This window comes from Bombina bombina, unplaced genomic scaffold, assembly GCF_027579735.1.
Source record: "Bombina bombina isolate aBomBom1 unplaced genomic scaffold, aBomBom1.pri scaffold_1391, whole genome shotgun sequence".
Taxonomy (NCBI): domain Eukaryota; kingdom Metazoa; phylum Chordata; class Amphibia; order Anura; family Bombinatoridae; genus Bombina; species Bombina bombina.
Window position 1 is genome coordinate 1,381 of NW_026511969.1, and position 19,832 is coordinate 21,212.

Sequence of the window (19,832 nt, forward strand, 5' to 3'; positions counted from 1 at the left end):
ACAGTATTTATTGTAACGTTACCTGAGGTACAGATGTAGGTATACAGTATTTATTGTAACGTTACCTGAGGTACAGATGTAGGTATACAGTATTTATTGTAACGTTACCTGAGGTACAGATGTAGGTATACAGTATTTATTGTAACGTTACCTGAGGTACAGATGTAGGTATACAGTATTTATTGTAACGTTACCTGAGGTACAGATGTAGGTATACAGTATTTATTGTAACGTTACCTGAGGTACAGATGTAGGTATACAGTATTTATTGTAACGTTACCTGAGGTACAGATGTAGGTATACAGTATTTATTGTAACGTTACCTGAGGTACAGATGTAGGTATACAGTATTTATTGTAACGTTACCTGAGGTACAGATGTAGGTATACAGTATTTATTGTAACGTTACCTGAGGTACAGATGTAGGTATACAGTATTTATTGTAACGTTACCTGAGGTACAGATGTAGGTATACAGTATTTATTGTAACGTTACCTGAGGTACAGATGTAGGTATACAGTATATATTGTAATGTTACCTGAGGTACAGATGTAGGTATACAGTATTTATTGTAAAGTTACCTGAGGTACAGATGTAGGTATACAGCATTTATTGTAACGTTACCTGAGGTACAGATGTAGGTATACAGTATTTATTGTAATGTTACCTGAGGTACAGATGTAGGTATACAGTATTTATTGTAACGTTACCTGAGGTACAGATGTAGGTATACAGTATTTATTGTAACGTTACCTGAGGTACAGATGTAGGTATACAGTATTTATTGTAACGTTACCTGAGGTACAGATGTAGGTATACAGTATTTATTGTAACGTTACCTGGGGTTCAGATGTAGGTATACAGTATTTATTGTAACGTTACCTGAGGTACAGATGTAGGTATACAGTATTTATTGTAACGTTACCTGAGGTTCAGATGTAGGTATACAGTATTTATTGTAACGTTACCTGAGGTACAGATGTAGGTATACAGTATTTATTGTAACGTTACCTGAGGTACAGATGTAGGTATACAGTATTTATTGTAATGTTACCTGAGGTACATATGTAGGTATACAGTATTTATTGTAACGTTACCTGAGGTACAGATGTAGGTATACAGTATTTATTGTAATGTTACCTGAGGTACAGATGTACATATACAGTATTTATTGTAAGGTAACCTGAGGTACAGATGTAGGTATACAGTATTTATTATAACGTTACCTGAGGTACAGATGTAGGTATACAGTATTGATTGTAACATTACCTGAGGTACAGATGTAGGTATACAGTATTTATTGTAACGTTACCTGAGGTACAGATGTAGGTATACAGTATTTATTGTTACGTTGCCGGAGGTACAGATGTAGGTATACAATATTTATTGTAATGTTACATGAGGTACAGATGTAGGTATACAGTATTTATTGTAACGTTACCTGAGGTACAGATGTAGGTATACAGCATTTATTGTAACGTTACCTGAGGTACAGATGTAGGTATACAGTATTGATTGTAACGTTACCTGAGATACAGATGTAGGTATACAGCATTTATTGTAACGTTACCTGAGGTACAGATGTAGGTATACAGTATTTATTGTAACGTTACCTGAGGTACAGATGTAGGTATACAGTATTTATTGTAACGTTACCTGAGGTGCAGATGTAGGTATACAGTATTTATTGTAATGTTACCTGAGGTGCAGATGTAGGTATACAGTATATATTGTAACGTTACCTGAGGTACAGATGTAGGTATACAGTATTTATTGTAACGTTACCTGAGGTACAGATGTAGGTATACAGTATATATTGTAACGTTACCTGAGGTACAGATGTAGGTATACAGTATTTATTGTAATATTACCTGAGGTACATATTTAGGTATACAGTATTTATTGTAATATTACCTGAGGTACAGATGTAGGTATACAGTATTTATTGTAATATTACCTGAGGTACAGATTTAGGTATACAGTATTTATTGTAACGTTACCTGAGGTACAGATGTAGGTATACAGTAGTGATTGTAACGTTACCTGAGGTACAGATGTAGGTATACAGAATTTATTGTAACGTTACCTGAGGTACAGATGTAGGTATACAGCATTTATTGTAACGTTACCTGAGGTACAGATGTAGGTATACAGTATATATTGTAACATTACCTACCTGAGGTACAGATGTAGGTATACAGTATTTATTGTAACGTAACTTGAGGTACAGATGTAGGTATACAGTATATATTGTAACGTTACCTGAGGTACAGATGTAGGTATACAGTATTTATTGTAACGTTACCTGAGGTACAGATTTAGGTATACAGTATTTATTGTAACGTTACCTGAGGTACATATGTAGGTATACAGTATATATTGTAACGTTACCTGAGGTACAGATGTAGGTATACAGTATTTATTGTAACGTTACCTGAGGTACAGATGTAGGTATACAGTATTTATTGTAATGTTACCTGAGGTACAGATGTAGGTATACAGTATGTATTGTAACATTACCTGAGGTACAGATGTAGGTATACAGTATTTATTGTAATATTACCTGAGGTACAGATTTAGGTATACAGTATTTATTGTAACGTTACCTGAGGTACAGATGTAGGTATACAGTAGTGATTGTAACGTTACCTGAGGTACAGATGTAGGTATACAGAATTTATTGTAACGTTACCTGAGGTACAGATGTAGGTATACAGCATTTATTGTAACGTTACCTGAGGTACAGATGTAGGTATACAGTATATATTGTAACGTTACCTGAGGTACAGATGTAGGTATACAGTATTTATTGTAACGTTACCTGAGGTACAGATGTAGGTATACAGTATTTATTGTAACGTTACCTGACGTACAGATGTAGGTATACAGTATTTATTGTAACGTTACCTAAAGTACAGATGTAGGTATACAGTATATATTGTAACGTTACCTGAGGTACATATGTAGGTATACAGCATTTATTGTAACGTTACCTGAGGTACAGATGTAGGTATACAGTATTTATTGTAACGTTACCTAAAGTACAGATGTAGGTATACAGTATATATTGTAATGTTACCTGAGGTACAAATTTAGGTATACAGTATTTATTGTAATGTTACCTGAGGTATAGATGTAGGTATACAGCATTTATTGTAACGTTACCTGAGGTACAGATGTAGGTATATAGTATTTATTGTAATGTTACCTGAGGTGCAGATGTAGGTATACAGTATTTATTGTAACGTTACCTGAGGTACAGATGTAGGTATACAGTATTTATTGTAATGTTACCTGAGGTACAGATGTAGGTATACAGTATATATTGTAACGTTACCTGAGGTACAGATGTAGGTATACAGTATTTATTGTAACGTTACCTGGGGTTCAGATGTAGGTATACAGTATTTATTGTAACGTTACCTGGGTTACAGATGTAGGTATACAGTATTTATTGTAACGTTACCTGGGTTACAGATGTAGGTATACAGTATTTATTGTAACGTTACCTGAGGTACATATGTAGGTATACAGTATTTATTGTAACGTTACCTGAGGTACATCTGTAGGTATACAATATTTATTGTAATGTTACCTGAGGTACATATGTAGGTATACAGTATTTATTGTAACGTTACCTGAGGTACATATGTAGGTATACAGTATTTATTGTAATGTTACCTGAGGTACAGATGTACATATACAGTATTTATTGTAAGGTAACCTGAGGTACAGATGTAGGTATACAGTATTTATTATAACGTTACCTGAGGTACAGATGTAGGTATACAGTATTGATTGTAACATTACCTGAGGTACAGATGTAGGTATACAGTATTTATTGTAACGTTACCTGAGGTACAGATGTAGGTATACAGTATTTATTGTTACGTTGCCGGAGGTACAGATGTAGGTATACAATATTTATTGTAATGTTACATGAGGTACAGATGTAGGTATACAGTATTTATTGTAACGTTACCTGAGGTACAGATGTAGGTATACAGCATTTATTGTAACGTTACCTGAGGTACAGATGTAGGTATACAGTATTGATTGTAACGTTACCTGACATACAGATGTAGGTATACAGCATTTATTGTAACGTTACCTGAGGTACAGATGTAGGTATACAGTATTTATTGTAACGTTACCTGAGGTACAGATGTAGGTATACAGTATTTATTGTAACGTTACCTGAGGTGCAGATGTAGGTATACAGTATTTATTGTAATGTTACCTGAGGTGCAGATGTAGGTATACAGTATATATTGTAACGTTACCTGAGGTACAGATGTAGGTATACAGTATTTATTGTAACGTTACCTGAGGTACAGATATAGGTATACAGTATATATTGTAACGTTACCTGAGGTACAGATGTAGGTATACTGTATTTATTGTAATATTACCTGAGGTACATATTTAGGTATACAGTATTTATTGTAATATTACCTGAGGTACAGATGTAGGTATACAGTATTTATTGTAATATTACCTGAGGTACAGATTTAGGTATACAGTATTTATTGTAACGTTACCTGAGGTACAGATGTAGGTATACAGTAGTGATTGTAACGTTACCTGAGGTACAGATGTAGGTATACAGAATTTATTGTAACGTTACCTGAGGTACAGATGTAGGTATACAGCATTTATTGTAACGTTACCTGAGGTACAGATGTAGGTATACAGTATATATTGTAATATTACCTGAGGTACAGATGTAGGTATACAGTATTTATTGTAACGTAACTTGAGGTACAGATGTAGGTATACAGTATATATTGTAACGTTACATGAGGTACAGATGTAGGTATACAGTATATATTGTAACGTTACCTGAGGTACAGATTTAGGTATACAGTATTTATTGTAACGTTACCTGAGGTACATATGTAGGTATACAGTATATATTGTAACGTTACCTGAGGTACAGATGTAGGTATACAGTATTTATTGTAACGTTACCTGAGGTACAGATGTAGGTATACAGTATTTATTGTAATGTTACCTGAGGTACAGATGTAGGTATACAGTATTTATTGTAATGTTACCTGAGGTACAGATGTAGGTATACAGTATTTATTGTAATATTACCTGAGGTACAGATTTAGGTATACAGTATTTATTGTAACGTTACCTGAGGTACAGATGTAGGTATACAGTAGTGATTGTAACGTTACCTGAGGTACAGATGTAGGTATACAGTATTTATTGTAACGTTACCTGAGGTACAGATGTAGGTATACAGCATTTATTGTAACGTTACCTGAGGTACAGATGTAGGTATACAGTATATATTGTAACATTACCTACCTGAGGTACAGATGTAGGTATACAGTATTTATTGTAACGTTCTCTTGCAACTCTCAACATAGATGGAGGTCGTAAGAGGAGTGTGGTGTTTTATACTTAGTTTATTTCTTCAATCAAAAGTTTGTTATTTTTAAATGGTACCGGAGTATACTGTTTATCTCAGGCAGTATTTAGAAGAAGAATCTGCCTGCGTTTTCTATGATCTTAGCAGAAGTAACTAAGATCCATTGCTGTTCTCACATATTCTGAGGAGTGAGGTAACTTCAGCGAGGGAATGGCGTGCAGGTTTTCCTGCAATAAGGTATGTGCAGTTAATATTTTTCTAGGTATGGAATTTGCTAGAAAATACTGCTGATACCGGAGTAATGTAAGTAAAGGCTTAAATGCAGTGGTAGCGACTGGTATCAGGCTTATTAATAGAGATACATACTCTTATAAAAGTGTAATTTAAAAAGTTTGCTGGCATGTTTAATCATTTTTTTATATATGTTTGGTGATAAAACTTTTTGGGGCCTAGTTTTTTCCACATGGCTGGCTTAAATTTGCTTAGAAACAGTTTCCTCAGGCTTTCCACTGTTGTAATATGAGTGGGAGGGGCCTATTTTGGCGATTTTTTTGTGCAGTTAAAATTACAAAATGAATCACAGTATATATTGTAATGTTACCTGAGGTACAAATTTAGGTATACAGTATTTATTGTAATGTTACCTGAGGTATAGATGTAGGTATACAGCATTTATTGTAACGTTACCTGAGGTACAGATGTAGGTATATAGTATTTATTGTAATGTTACCTGAGGTGCAGATGTAGGTATACAGTATTTATTGTAACGTTACCTGAGGTACAGATGTAGGTATACAGTATTTATTGTAATGTTACCTGAGGTACAGATGTAGGTATACAGTATATATTGTAACGTTACCTGAGGTACAGATGTAGGTATACAGTATTTATTGTAACGTTACCTGGGGTTCAGATGTAGGTATACAGTATTTATTGTAACGTTACCTGGGTTACAGATGTAGGTATACAGTATTTATTGTAACGTTACCTGAGGTACATATGTAGGTATACAGTATTTATTGTAACGTTACCTGAGGTACATCTGTAGGTATACAGCATTTATTGTAACGTTACCTGAGGTACAGATGTAGGTATTACAGTATTGATTGTAACGTTACCTGACATACAGATGTAGGTATACAGCATTTATTGTAACGTTACCTGAGGTACAGATGTAGGTATACAGTATTTATTGTAACGTTACCTGAGGTACAGATGTAGGTATACAGTATTTATTGTAACGTTACCTGAGGTGCAGATGTAGGTATACAGTATTTATTGTAATGTTACCTGAGGTGCAGATGTAGGTATACAGTATATATTGTAACGTTACCTGAGGTACAGATGTAGGTATACAGTATTTATTGTAACGTTACCTGAGGTACAGATATAGGTATACAGTATATATTGTAACGTTACCTGAGGTACAGATGTAGGTATACTGTATTTATTGTAATATTACCTGAGGTACATATTTAGGTATACAGTATTTATTGTAATATTACCTGAGGTACAGATGTAGGTATACAGTATTTATTGTAATATTACCTGAGGTACAGATTTAGGTATACAGTATTTATTGTAACGTTACCTGAGGTACAGATGTAGGTATACAGTAGTGATTGTAACGTTACCTGAGGTACAGATGTAGGTATACAGAATTTATTGTAACGTTACCTGAGGTACAGATGTAGGTATACAGCATTTATTGTAACGTTACCTGAGGTACAGATGTAGGTATACAGTATATATTGTAACATTACCTACCTGAGGTACAGATGTAGGTATACAGTATTTATTGTAACGTTACCTGAGGTACAGATGTAGGTATACAGTATATATTGTAACGTTACCTGAGGTACAGATGTAGGTATACAGTATATATTGTAACGTTACCTGAGGTACAGATTTAGGTATACAGTATTTATTGTAACGTTACCTGAGGTACATATGTAGGTATACAGTATATATTGTAACGTTACCTGAGGTACAGATGTAGGTATACAGTATTTATTGTAACGTTACCTGAGGTACAGATGTAGGTATACAGTATTTATTGTAATGTTACCTGAGGTACAGATGTAGGTATACAGTATGTATTGTAATGTTACCTGAGGTACAGATGTAGGTATACAGTATTTATTGTAATATTACCTGAGGTACAGATTTAGGTATACAGTATTTATTGTAACGTTACCTGAGGTACAGATGTAGGTATACAGTAGTGATTGTAACGTTACCTGAGGTACAGATGTAGGTATACAGAATTTATTGTAACGTTACCTGAGGTACAGATGTAGGTATACAGCATTTATTGTAACGTTACCTGAGGTACAGATGTAGGTATACAGTATATATTGTAACATTACCTACCTGAGGTACAGATGTAGGTATACAGTATTTATTGTAACGTTCTCTTGCAACTCTCAACATAGATGGAGGTCGTAAGAGGAGTGTGGTGTTTTATACTTAGTTTATTTCTTCAATCAAAAGTTTGTTATTTTTAAATGGTACCGGAGTATACTGTTTATCTCAGGCAGTATTTAGAAGAAGAATCTGCCTGCGTTTTCTATGATCTTAGCAGAAGTAACTAAGATCCATTGCTGTTCTCACATATTCTGAGGAGTGAGGTAACTTCAGCGAGGGAATGGCGTGCAGGTTTTCCTGCAATAAGGTATGTGCAGTTAATATTTTTCTAGGTATGGAATTTGCTAGAAAATACTGCTGATACCGGAGTAATGTAAGTAAAGGCTTAAATGCAGTGGTAGCGACTGGTATCAGGCTTATTAATAGAGATACATACTCTTATAAAAGTGTAATTTAAAAAGTTTGCTGGCATGTTTAATCATTTTTTTATATATGTTTGGTGATAAAACTTTTTGGGGCCTAGTTTTTTCCACATGGCTGGCTTAAATTTTGCTTAGAAACAGTTTCCTCAGGCTTTCCACTGTTGTAATATGAGTGGGAGGGGCCTATTTTGGCGATTTTTTTGTGCAGTTAAAATTACAAAATGAATCACAGTATATATTGTAATGTTACCTGAGGTACAAATTTAGGTATACAGTATTTATTGTAATGTTACCTGAGGTATAGATGTAGGTATACAGCATTTATTGTAACGTTACCTGAGGTACAGATGTAGGTATATAGTATTTATTGTAATGTTACCTGAGGTGCAGATGTAGGTATACAGTATTTATTGTAACGTTACCTGAGGTACAGATGTAGGTATACAGTATTTATTGTAATGTTACCTGAGGTACAGATGTAGGTATACAGTATATATTGTAACGTTACCTGAGGTACAGATGTAGGTATACAGTATTTATTGTAACGTTACCTGGGGTTCAGATGTAGGTATACAGTATTTATTGTAACGTTACCTGGGTTACAGATGTAGGTATACAGTATTTATTGTAACGTTACCTGAGGTACATATGTAGGTATACAGTATTTATTGTAACGTTACCTGAGGTACATCTGTAGGTATACAGTATTTATTGTAATGTTACCTGAGGTACATATGTAGGTATACAGTATTTATTGTAACGTTACCTGAGGTACATATGTAGGTATACAGTATTTATTGTAATGTTACCTGAGGTACAGATGTACATATACAGTATTTATTGTAAGGTAACCTGAGGTACAGATGTAGGTATACAGTATTTATTATAACGTTACCTGAGGTACAGATGTAGGTATACAGTATTGATTGTAACATTACCTGAGGTACAGATGTAGGTATACAGTATTTATTGTAACGTTACCTGAGGTACAGATGTAGGTATACAGTATTTATTGTTACGTTGCCGGAGGTACAGATGTAGGTATACAATATTTATTGTAATGTTACATGAGGTACAGATGTAGGTATACAGTATTTATTGTAACGTTACCTGAGGTACAGATGTAGGTATACAGCATTTATTGTAACGTTACCTGAGGTACAGATGTAGGTATTACAGTATTGATTGTAACGTTACCTGACATACAGATGTAGGTATACAGCATTTATTGTAACGTTACCTGAGGTACAGATGTAGGTATACAGTATTTATTGTAACGTTACCTGAGGTACAGATGTAGGTATACAGTATTTATTGTAACGTTACCTGAGGTACAGATGTAGGTATACAGTATTTATTGTAATGTTACCTGAGGTGCAGATGTAGGTATACAGTATATATTGTAACGTTACCTGAGGTACAGATGTAGGTATACAGTATTTATTGTAACGTTACCTGAGGTACAGATATAGGTATACAGTATATATTGTAACGTTACCTGAGGTACAGATGTAGGTATACTGTATTTATTGTAATATTACCTGAGGTACATATTTAGGTATACAGTATTTATTGTAATATTACCTGAGGTACAGATGTAGGTATACAGTATTTATTGTAATATTACCTGAGGTACAGATTTAGGTATACAGTATTTATTGTAACGTTACCTGAGGTACAGATGTAGGTATACAGTAGTGATTGTAACGTTACCTGAGGTACAGATGTAGGTATACAGAATTTATTGTAACGTTACCTGAGGTACAGATGTAGGTATACAGCATTTATTGTAACGTTACCTGAGGTACAGATGTAGGTATACAGTATATATTGTAACATTACCTACCTGAGGTACAGATGTAGGTATACAGTATTTATTGTAACGTTACCTGAGGTACAGATGTAGGTATACAGTATATATTGTAACGTTACCTGAGGTACAGATGTAGGTATACAGTATATATTGTAACGTTACCTGAGGTACAGATTTAGGTATACAGTATTTATTGTAACGTTACCTGAGGTACATATGTAGGTATACAGTATATATTGTAACGTTACCTGAGGTACAGATGTAGGTATACAGTATTTATTGTAACGTTACCTGAGGTACAGATGTAGGTATACAGTATTTATTGTAATGTTACCTGAGGTACAGATGTAGGTATACAGTATGTATTGTAATGTTACCTGAGGTACAGATGTAGGTATACAGTATTTATTGTAATATTACCTGAGGTACAGATTTAGGTATACAGTATTTATTGTAACGTTACCTGAGGTACAGATGTAGGTATACAGTAGTGATTGTAACGTTACCTGAGGTACAGATGTAGGTATACAGAATTTATTGTAACGTTACCTGAGGTACAGATGTAGGTATACAGCATTTATTGTAACGTTACCTGAGGTACAGATGTAGGTATACAGTATATATTGTAACATTACCTACCTGAGGTACAGATGTAGGTATACAGTATTTATTGTAACGTTACCTGAGGTACAGATGTAGGTATACAGTATATATTGTAACGTTACCTGAGGTACAGATGTAGGTATACAGTATTTCTCTTGTTAAGTGTATCCAGTCCACGGATCATCCATTACTTATGGGATATTCTCCTTCCCAACAGGAAGTTGCAAGAGTTCACCCACAGCAGAGCTGCTATATAGCTCCTCCCCTAACTGCCATATCCAGTCATTCTCTTGCAACTCTCAACATAGATGGAGGTCGTAAGAGGAGTGTGGTGTTTTATACTTAGTTTATTTCTTCAATCAAAAGTTTGTTATTTTTAAATGGTACCGGAGTGTACTGTTTATCTCAGGCAGTATTTAGAAGAAGAATCTGCCTGCGTTTTCTATGATCTTAGCAGAAGTAACTAAGATCCATTGCTGTTCTCACATATTCTGAGGAGTGAGGTAACTTCAGCGAGGGAATGGCGTGCAGGTTTTCCTGCAATAAGGTATGTGCAGTTAATATTTTTCTAGGTATGGAATTTGCTAGAAAATACTGCTGATACCGGAGTAATGTAAGTAAAGGCTTAAATGCAGTGGTAGCGACTGGTATCAGGCTTATTAATAGAGATACATACTCTTATAAAAGTGTAATTTAAAAAGTTTGCTGGCATGTTTAATCATTTTTTTATATATGTTTGGTGATAAAACTTTTTGGGGCCTAGTTTTTTCCACATGGCTGGCTTAAATTTTGCTTAGAAACAGTTTCCTCAGGCTTTCCACTGTTGTAATATGAGTGGGAGGGGCCTATTTTGGCGATTTTTTTGTGCAGTTAAAATTACAAAATGAATCATCCAGATTCCCTCAGCAGTCCCATGAATACTACAGGACATCTCTAAAGGGCTAAAAAGGCTTCCAAAATCGTTTATAGGGAAGGTAATCCACAGCACAGCTGTGGCAGTTTTGTTGTGTCTGTTAAAAAACGTCTATGTCGTTTTTTTTATCTGTTTTTTGCATTAAGGGGTTAATCATCCATTTGCAAGTGGGTGCAATGCTCTGTTAACTTATTACATATACTGTAAAAATTTTGTTTGATTTACTGCCTTTTTTCACTGTTTTTCAAATTTTGACAAAATTTGTTTCTCTTAAAGGCACAGTAACGTTTTTTCTATATTTGCTTGTTAACTTGATTTAAAGTGTTTTCCAAGCTTACTAGTCTCATTACTAGTCTGTACTAACATTTCTGACATAGAGGAAGCTCCTTGTTCATTATGTTTAAAAGCCATGGTGGAACCCCATCTTAGAATGTGTACCAGATGTACTGATTTCATGTTAAGCAATAAAGATAATTTTTTGTCTTTAAAAACATTATCACCAGAGGATTCTGTCGAGGGGGAAGTTATGCCGACTATCTCTCCCCACGTGTCAGACCCTTTGACTCCCGCTTCAGGGACTCGCACTCAAATGGCGCCAAGTACATCAAGGGCGCCCATAGCGTTTATTTTACCAGAGGATTCTGTCAAGGGGAAAGTTATGCCGACTAACTCTCCCCACGTGTCAGACCCTTCGACTCCCGCTTCAGGGACTTGCGCTCAAATGGCGCCAAGTACATCAAGGGCGCTCATAGCGTTTATTTTACAAGACATGGCAAAAGTTATGAATAATACTCTGGCAGCGGTATTAGTCAGACTACCTTAAATTAAAGGAAAGCTAGATAGCTCTGGGGTTAGATACAGAGCATACAGATGCGTCAAGAACCATGTCTGATACTGCCTCACAATATGCAGAAGCTGAGGGGAGCTTCAGTCTGTGGGTGATATTTTTGACTCAGGGAAGATGATTTAACCTGATTCCGATATTTCTACATTTAAAGTTTATGCTTGAGATCCTCCACTTGTTGCTCAGGGAGGTTTTAGCAGCTCTGAATGACTGTGTTACAGTCACAGTGCCAGAGAAATTGTGTAGACTGAATAAATACTATGCAAATACGATGAATATTCTTGTCAAGCGTAGAGCAATTAAGCTAGCCAATTCCTTTGTTTCTGATGCCTTTGTTCATTTGACTAAACTAACGGCTAAGAATTCTGTTTTTACTATACTGGCGCGCAGAGTGCTATGGCTTATATCATGGTCAGCTGTCGTGACTTTAATAAATAAGCTACTTAACTTCCCTTCAAGGGGCAGACCCTATTAGGGCCTGGTTTGAAGGAGATCATTGCTAATATCACTGGAGGAAAAGGTCATGCCCTTCCATCAGGACAGGTCCAAATCAAGGGCCAAAAAAGTCTAATTTTCGTGCCTTTCGAAACTTCAAGGCAGGTGTGGCATCAACTTCCTCTAAGGCAAATCAAGAGGGTACTTTTGCTCAGTCCATGACGGTCTGGAGACAACCGGACCTGGAACAAAGATAAGCAGGCCAAGGAGCCTGCTGCTGCCTCTTAGACAGCACGAAGGAACGGTCCCCTATCCGGTAACGGATCCTGTAGGGAGCAGACTTTCTTTTTTCGCCCTGCACGCCAGATAAAGAAAGAGGCATTCTTACATTGTGTACGAGACCCATCCAGTTCCAAGACAGGAACAGGGACAGAGTTTTTCTCAAATCTGTTTGTGGTTCACAAGGAGAGGGAACCTTCAGACCTATTTTGGATTTAAAGATCTTAAACAAATTCCTTAGAATTCCATCATTTAAGATGGAAACTATTCGTACCATCTTAACTATGATCCAGGAGAGTCAATAGAGGACTACAATGGATTTGAAGGATACTTATCCTCACATAACGATGCATAAGGATCACCATCGTTTTTCAGGTTTGCCTTTCTAGACAGGCATTACCAGTTTGTTGCTCTTTCCTTTGGGTTAACTACAGCCCCAAGAATCTTTATGGAGGTTCTGGGGTCGCTTTGGCGGTCCTTAGGCTGGGGGGCATAGAAGTGACCCCTTATTTAGGCGTCGAACATCCAAATTTACCTGACGGAGTCCAGGTTGTCAAAGTTTCTAAATTACTGCCGTGTTCTTCATTCCATCCGCGCCCTTCGGTGGCTCGGCACATGAATGTAATCGGCCTAATGGTAGCGGCAAGGGACATAGTACCGTTTGCACGCCTACATTTCAGACTGCTGCAACTATGCATGCTCAGTCATTGGAACGGGGATTACACAGATTTGTCCCCTTCTTAAATCTGGACCAAGAGGCCAGAGATTCTCTTCTCTGGTGGCTATCTCGGGTCCATCTGTCCAAGGGTATGACCTTCCGCAGGTCAGATGGGACAGTTGTTACAACAGATGCCAACCTTTTAGGTTGGGATACAGTCTGGGACTCCCTGAAGACTCAGGGATAGTGGACTCAGGAGGAGACCCTCCTTCTAATAAATATTCTGGAACTGAGAGCGATATTCAATGTTCTTCAGGCTTGGCCTCAGTTAGCAACTCTGAGGTACATCAGATTCAGTCGGACAATATCACGACTGTGGCTTACATCAACCATCAAGGGGGAACAGAAGTTCCCTAGCGATGTTAGAAGTCTTTAAATAATTCTCTGGACAGAGACTCTCTCTGGTCTATCAACTCTCCATATCCTAGGTGTTGAGAACTGGGAGGTGGATTTTCTAAGTCGTCAGACTTTTCTCCCGGGGAAGTGGGAATTCCCTCCGGAGGTCTTTGCATAAGATCAAGCAGGAGAGTGCTTTGGTTTTTTTAACAGCGCCTGCGTGGCCACGCAGGACCTGGTATGCAGATCTGGTGGACATGTCATTCTTTCCATCATGGTCTCTGCTTCTGAGACAGGACCCTCTACCTCAGGGTCCTTTCAACCATCTAAATTAAACTTCTCTGAGATGGACTGCCTGGAGACTGAACGCTTGATGTTATCAAAGCATGGCTTCTCCGAGTCAGTCATTGATACCTTAATACAGGCATGAAAGCCTGTCACTAGCAAAATTTAACATAGATATAGCATACATATCTTATTGATATGAATCCAAGGGTTACTCATGGAGTAAAGTCAGGATTCCCAGGATACTATCTTTTCTCCAAGATGATTTTGAGAAAAGGGTTGTCAGCTAGTTCCTTAAAAGGACAGATTCCTACTCTGTCTATTCTTTTGCACAAGCGTCTGGCAGATACTCCAGACGTTCATGCATTTTGTCAGGCTTTGGTTAGAACCAAGCCTGTGTCTAAACCTGTTGCTCCGCCATGAAGCTTAAACCTGATTATTAAGGTTCTTCAAGGAATTCTGTTTGAACCTTTTCATTCTATAGATATCAAACTTTTTATCTTGGAAAGTTCCTTTTTGATAGATATTTCCTCGGCTTGTAGAGTCTCCGAGTTATCTGCTTTACAATGTGATTCTCCTTATCTGGTCCTCCGTACGGATAAGGTAGTCCTGCGTATCAAAACTGCGTTTTTTACCTAAGGTGGTATCCAACAAGAATATCACTCAAGAGAGTGTTGTTCCATTCTTGTATTCTCATCCTTCTTCAAAGATGGAACGTCTATTACACAATTTGGACATGGTTCGTGCTTTAAAGTTTTACTTACAAGCTACTTCAGATTTTCATCAAACATTTACTTTGTTTGTTGTCTACTCTGGACAGAGGAGAGGTCAAAAGACTTCAGCAACCTCTCTTTCTTTTTGGTTAAAAGCATAATTCGTTTAGCTTATGAGACTGCTGGACAGCAGCCTCCTGAAGGGATTACAGCTCATTCTACTAGAGCTGTGGCTTTCACTTGGGCCTTTTTAAAATGAGGCTTCTGTTGAACAGATTTACAAGACGGCATCTTGGTCTGCGCTTCATACTTTGCTTCTTCGGAGGCTATTTATGGGAGAAAGGATTTTTTTCAGGCAGTGGTACCTTCCGTTTAAGTACCTGCCTTGTCCCTCCCTTCATCCGTGTACTTTAGCTTTGGTATTGGTATCCCATAAGTAATGGATGATCCGTGGACTGGATACACTTAACAAGAGAAAACATAATTTATGCTTACCTGATAAATTTATTTCTATTGTAGTGTATCCAGTCCACGGCCCGCCCTGTCATTTTAAGGCAGGTAATTTTTTCATTTAAACTACAGTCACCACTGCACCCTATGGTTTTTCCTTTCTCTGCATGTTTTCGGTCGAATGACTGGATATGGCAGTTAGGGGAGGAGCTATATAGCAGCTCTGCTGTGGGTGAACTCTTGCAACTTCCTGTTGGGAAGGAGCATATCCCATAAGTAATGGATGATCCGTGGACTGGATACACTACAAGAGAAATAAATTTATCAGGTAAGCATAAATTATGTTTTATTGTAACGTTACCTGAGGTACAGATGTAGGTATACAGTATATATTGTAACGTTACCTGAGGTACAGATGTAGGTATACAGTATTTATTGTAACGTTACCTGAGGTACAGATGTAGGTATACAGTATTTATTGTAACGTTACCTGAGGTACAGATGTAGGTATACAGTATTTATTGTAATGTTACCTGAGGTACAGATGTAGGTATACAGTATGTATTGTAATGTTACCTGAGGTACAGATGTAGGTATACAGTATTTATTGTAACGTTACCTGAGGTACAGATGTAGGTATACAGTATTTATTGTAACGTTACCTGAGGTACAGATGTAGGTATACAGTATTTATTGTAACGTTACCTGAGGTACAGATGTAGGTATACAGTATTTATTGTAACGTTACCTGAGGTACAGATGTAGGTATACAGTATTTATTGTAATGTTACCTGAGGTACAGATGTAGGTATACAGTATATATTGTAACGTTACCTGAGGTACAGATGTAGGTATACAGTATTTATTGTAACGTTACCTGAGGTACAGATGTAGGTATACAGTATTTATTGTAATATTACCTGAGGTACAGATGTAGGTATACAGTATTTATTGTAACGTTACCTGAGGTACAGATGTAGGTATACAATATTTATTGTAATGTTACCTGAGGTACAGATGTAGGTATACAGTATTTATTGTAATGTTACCTGAGGTACAGATGTAGGTATACAGTATGTATTGTAATGTTACCTGAGGTACAGATGTAGGTATACAGTATTTATTGTAATGTTACCTGAGGTACAGATGTAGGTATACAGTATATATTGTAACGTTACCTGAGGTACAGATGTAGGTATACAGTATTTATTGTAACGTTACCTGAGGTACAGATGTAGGTATACAGTATATATTGTAACGTTACCTGAGGTACAGATGTAGGTATACAATATTTATTGTAACGTTACCTGGGGTACAGATGTAGGTATACAGCATTTATTGTAATGTTACCTTGGGTTCAGATGTAGGTATACAGTATGTATTGTAATGTTACCTGAGGAACAGATGTAGGTATACAGCATTTATTGTAATGTTACCTTGGGTTCAGATGTAGGTATACAGTATGTATTGTAATGTTACCTGAGGTACAGATGTAGGTATACAGTATGTATTGTAATGTTACCTGAGGAACAGATGTAGGTATACAGTATTTATTGTAACGTTACCTGGGGTTCAGATGTAGGTATACAGTATTTATTGTAACGTTACCTGGGGTTCAGATGTAGGTATACAGTATTTATTGTAACGTTACCTGGGGTTCAGATGTAGGTATACAGCATTTATTGTAATGTTACCTGGGGTTCAGATGTAGGTATACAGTATGTATTGTAACGTTACCTGAGGTACAGATGTAGGTATACAGTATTTATTGTAACATTACCTGGGGTTCAGATGTAGTTATACAGTATTTATTGTAACGTTACCTGAGGAACAGATGTAGGTATACAGCATTTATTCTTACAATACCTGGGGTTCCGACGTAGGTATACAGCATTGGTAATGTTACCTGGGGTACAGAATTAAAACAATTTAGATATATCTGACCATAATAATGTTTAGTGTGTAATGGAGACTTTGCGTTCTAGGTGTTAGAAGACAATGACTATGGACGTGCTGTGGATTGGTGGGGTCTGGGTGTTGTTATGTATGAGATGATGTGCGGACGTCTCCCCTTCTACAACCAAGACCACGAGAAGCTGTTTGAACTTATATTAATGGAGGAGATTCGATTTCCACGCACTTTATTACCTGAGGCGAAATCTCTGCTGTCGGGTTTATTGAAGAAAGACCCCAAGCAAAGGTGAGAAAAATGACAGTGCACAGGTCTGTTTTACCCCTCTGTAAACTGCTAATAGTATTGAATTAGGGGTATAACACGCAACATGACTGTACAGTGGGGTCTGTTTTGAGTTTGGCACTTCATTTACTGATTGCCTAACATATTTACATTCATAACAATGGTGAGAATATTTACCAATATCCAGCGTGCATCACGTACCTTGTATGGTAATATTTACCAATATCCAGCGTGCATCACGTACCTTGTATGGTGATATTTACTATTATCCAGCGCGCATCATGTACCTTGTATGGTGATATTTACTATTATCCAGCGCGCATTATGTACCTTGTATGGTGATATTTACTATTATCCAGCGCGCATCATGTACCTTGTATGGTAATATTTACTAATATCCAACGCGCATCACGTACCTTGTTTAGAAATATTAATATCCAGCGCATTTCACGTACATTGTATGGGAATATTTACTAATACTGGAGTGTGGGGAACCCTCCCTGACCTCCCCAAACAGCTCTCTACCCCCCCCCCTTACTAGATGCTGCCATCTTAGGTACTTGCAGCTGTTTGTAGAGGTTTTTTTTTCTTCTGTAGTGTAGTCCCCCTCCACCCACCCTAACTGATTTTCACTGAGAGGCCTTTCTCCCCCCTTTTCCATAGTGCAGCGTCCCTTCCCTTTTTGTTTTCTGTAGCATAGGGTGTCTCCCATTCCCTCCCTCCTTTGCCGCTGGGCCACCCACCATCATTTTCTCTTGTTAAGTGTGTTCAGTCCACGGGTCATCCATTACTTATGGGATATATTCTCCTCCCCAACAGGAAGTTGCAAGAGGATCACCCAAGCAGAGCTGCTATATAGCTCCTCCCCTCACATGTCATATCCAGTCATTCTCTTGCAAGTCTCAACATAGAAGGAGGTCCGCGAGTGGTGTTTTATACTTAATTTATTTCTTCAATCAAAAGTTTGTTATTTTTAAATGGCACCGGAGTGTGCTGTTTTTCTCTCAGGCAGTATTTAGAAGAAGAATCTGCCTGCGTTTTCAATGATCTTAGCAGACGTAACTAAGATCCACTGGCTGTTCTCGCACATTCTGAGGAGTGGGGTAACTTCAGAAAAGGGAATAGCATGCGGGGTCCCCCGCAAATGAGGTATGTGCAGTAATATTAGTAAGAAAACACTGCTGTTACCCATATGATGTAAGTACAGCCTTTAATGCAGTAGTAGCGACTGGTATCAGGCTGATAAATTTATGCGCAGTTGAGTTATTTTCTAGGGACTAGAATTTGACTGAGAAAATACTGTTAATGCTGAAATAAATGTATGAGCCTTAACTGCAGTAGAAGCGACTGGTAGCAGGCTTAGCGATAACTTTGCATAACACTGGAAAGTTGTTTTTAAAACGTTTACTGGCATGTTATTCGTTTTGTGAGGTACTTTGGTGATAAATCTTTTTGGGCATGATTTTTTTCCATATGGCTAACGTATATTTCTGCATAGAAACCGTTGTAACAGGTCTCCCACTGTTGTAATATGAGTGGGAGGGGCCTTTTTTAGCGCCTTGTTGCGCAGTTAAAATTCTTGCACAGTCTTCCTGCTTCTTCCTCCTTGATCCAGGACGTCTGCAGAGGGCGCAGGGGTCTTCAAAATTCATTTTTGAGGGAGGTAATCAGTCACAGCAGACCTGTGACAGTGTGTTTGACTGTGATAAAAGCGTTAAATCTTAAATTGATTATCCGTTGTTGGGTATTGAGGGGTTAATCATCCGTTTGCTAGTGGGTGCAATCCTCTGCTAAATTCATACATTTACTGTTAAAATTGTTGGCTATAACTGAATTAGTTCATTGTTATTTCAACTGTGACAGTTTTTTTGTGTTTTTAAAAGCGCTGAAGCGTTTTTTTCTATTGCTTGTAAATTTATTGAAAGATTTTTTCCAAGCTTGCTAGCCTTCATTGCTAGTCTGTTTAAACATGTCTGATACAGATGAATCTGCTTGTTCATTATGTTTAAAAGCCAATGTGGAGCCCAATAGAAATATGTGTACCAATTGTATTGATGTTACTTTAAATAAAAGT

General features: G+C 37.1%; 1 protein-coding gene across 1 annotated transcript in view; it reads left to right on the forward strand.

The window, feature by feature from the left end:
• Positions 1 to 17,265: 17,265 nt before the first annotated feature.
• Positions 17,266 to 19,832, forward strand: part of LOC128644030 (RAC-alpha serine/threonine-protein kinase) — a gene marked incomplete at its 3' end in the record, with an annotated part of 43,115 nt that continues 40,548 nt past the window's right edge. Inside the window, 1 exon segment of the mRNA XM_053696793.1 lies at positions 17,266 to 17,761. Within this exon segment, the coding sequence (XP_053552768.1) occupies positions 17,604 to 17,761 (158 nt within the window).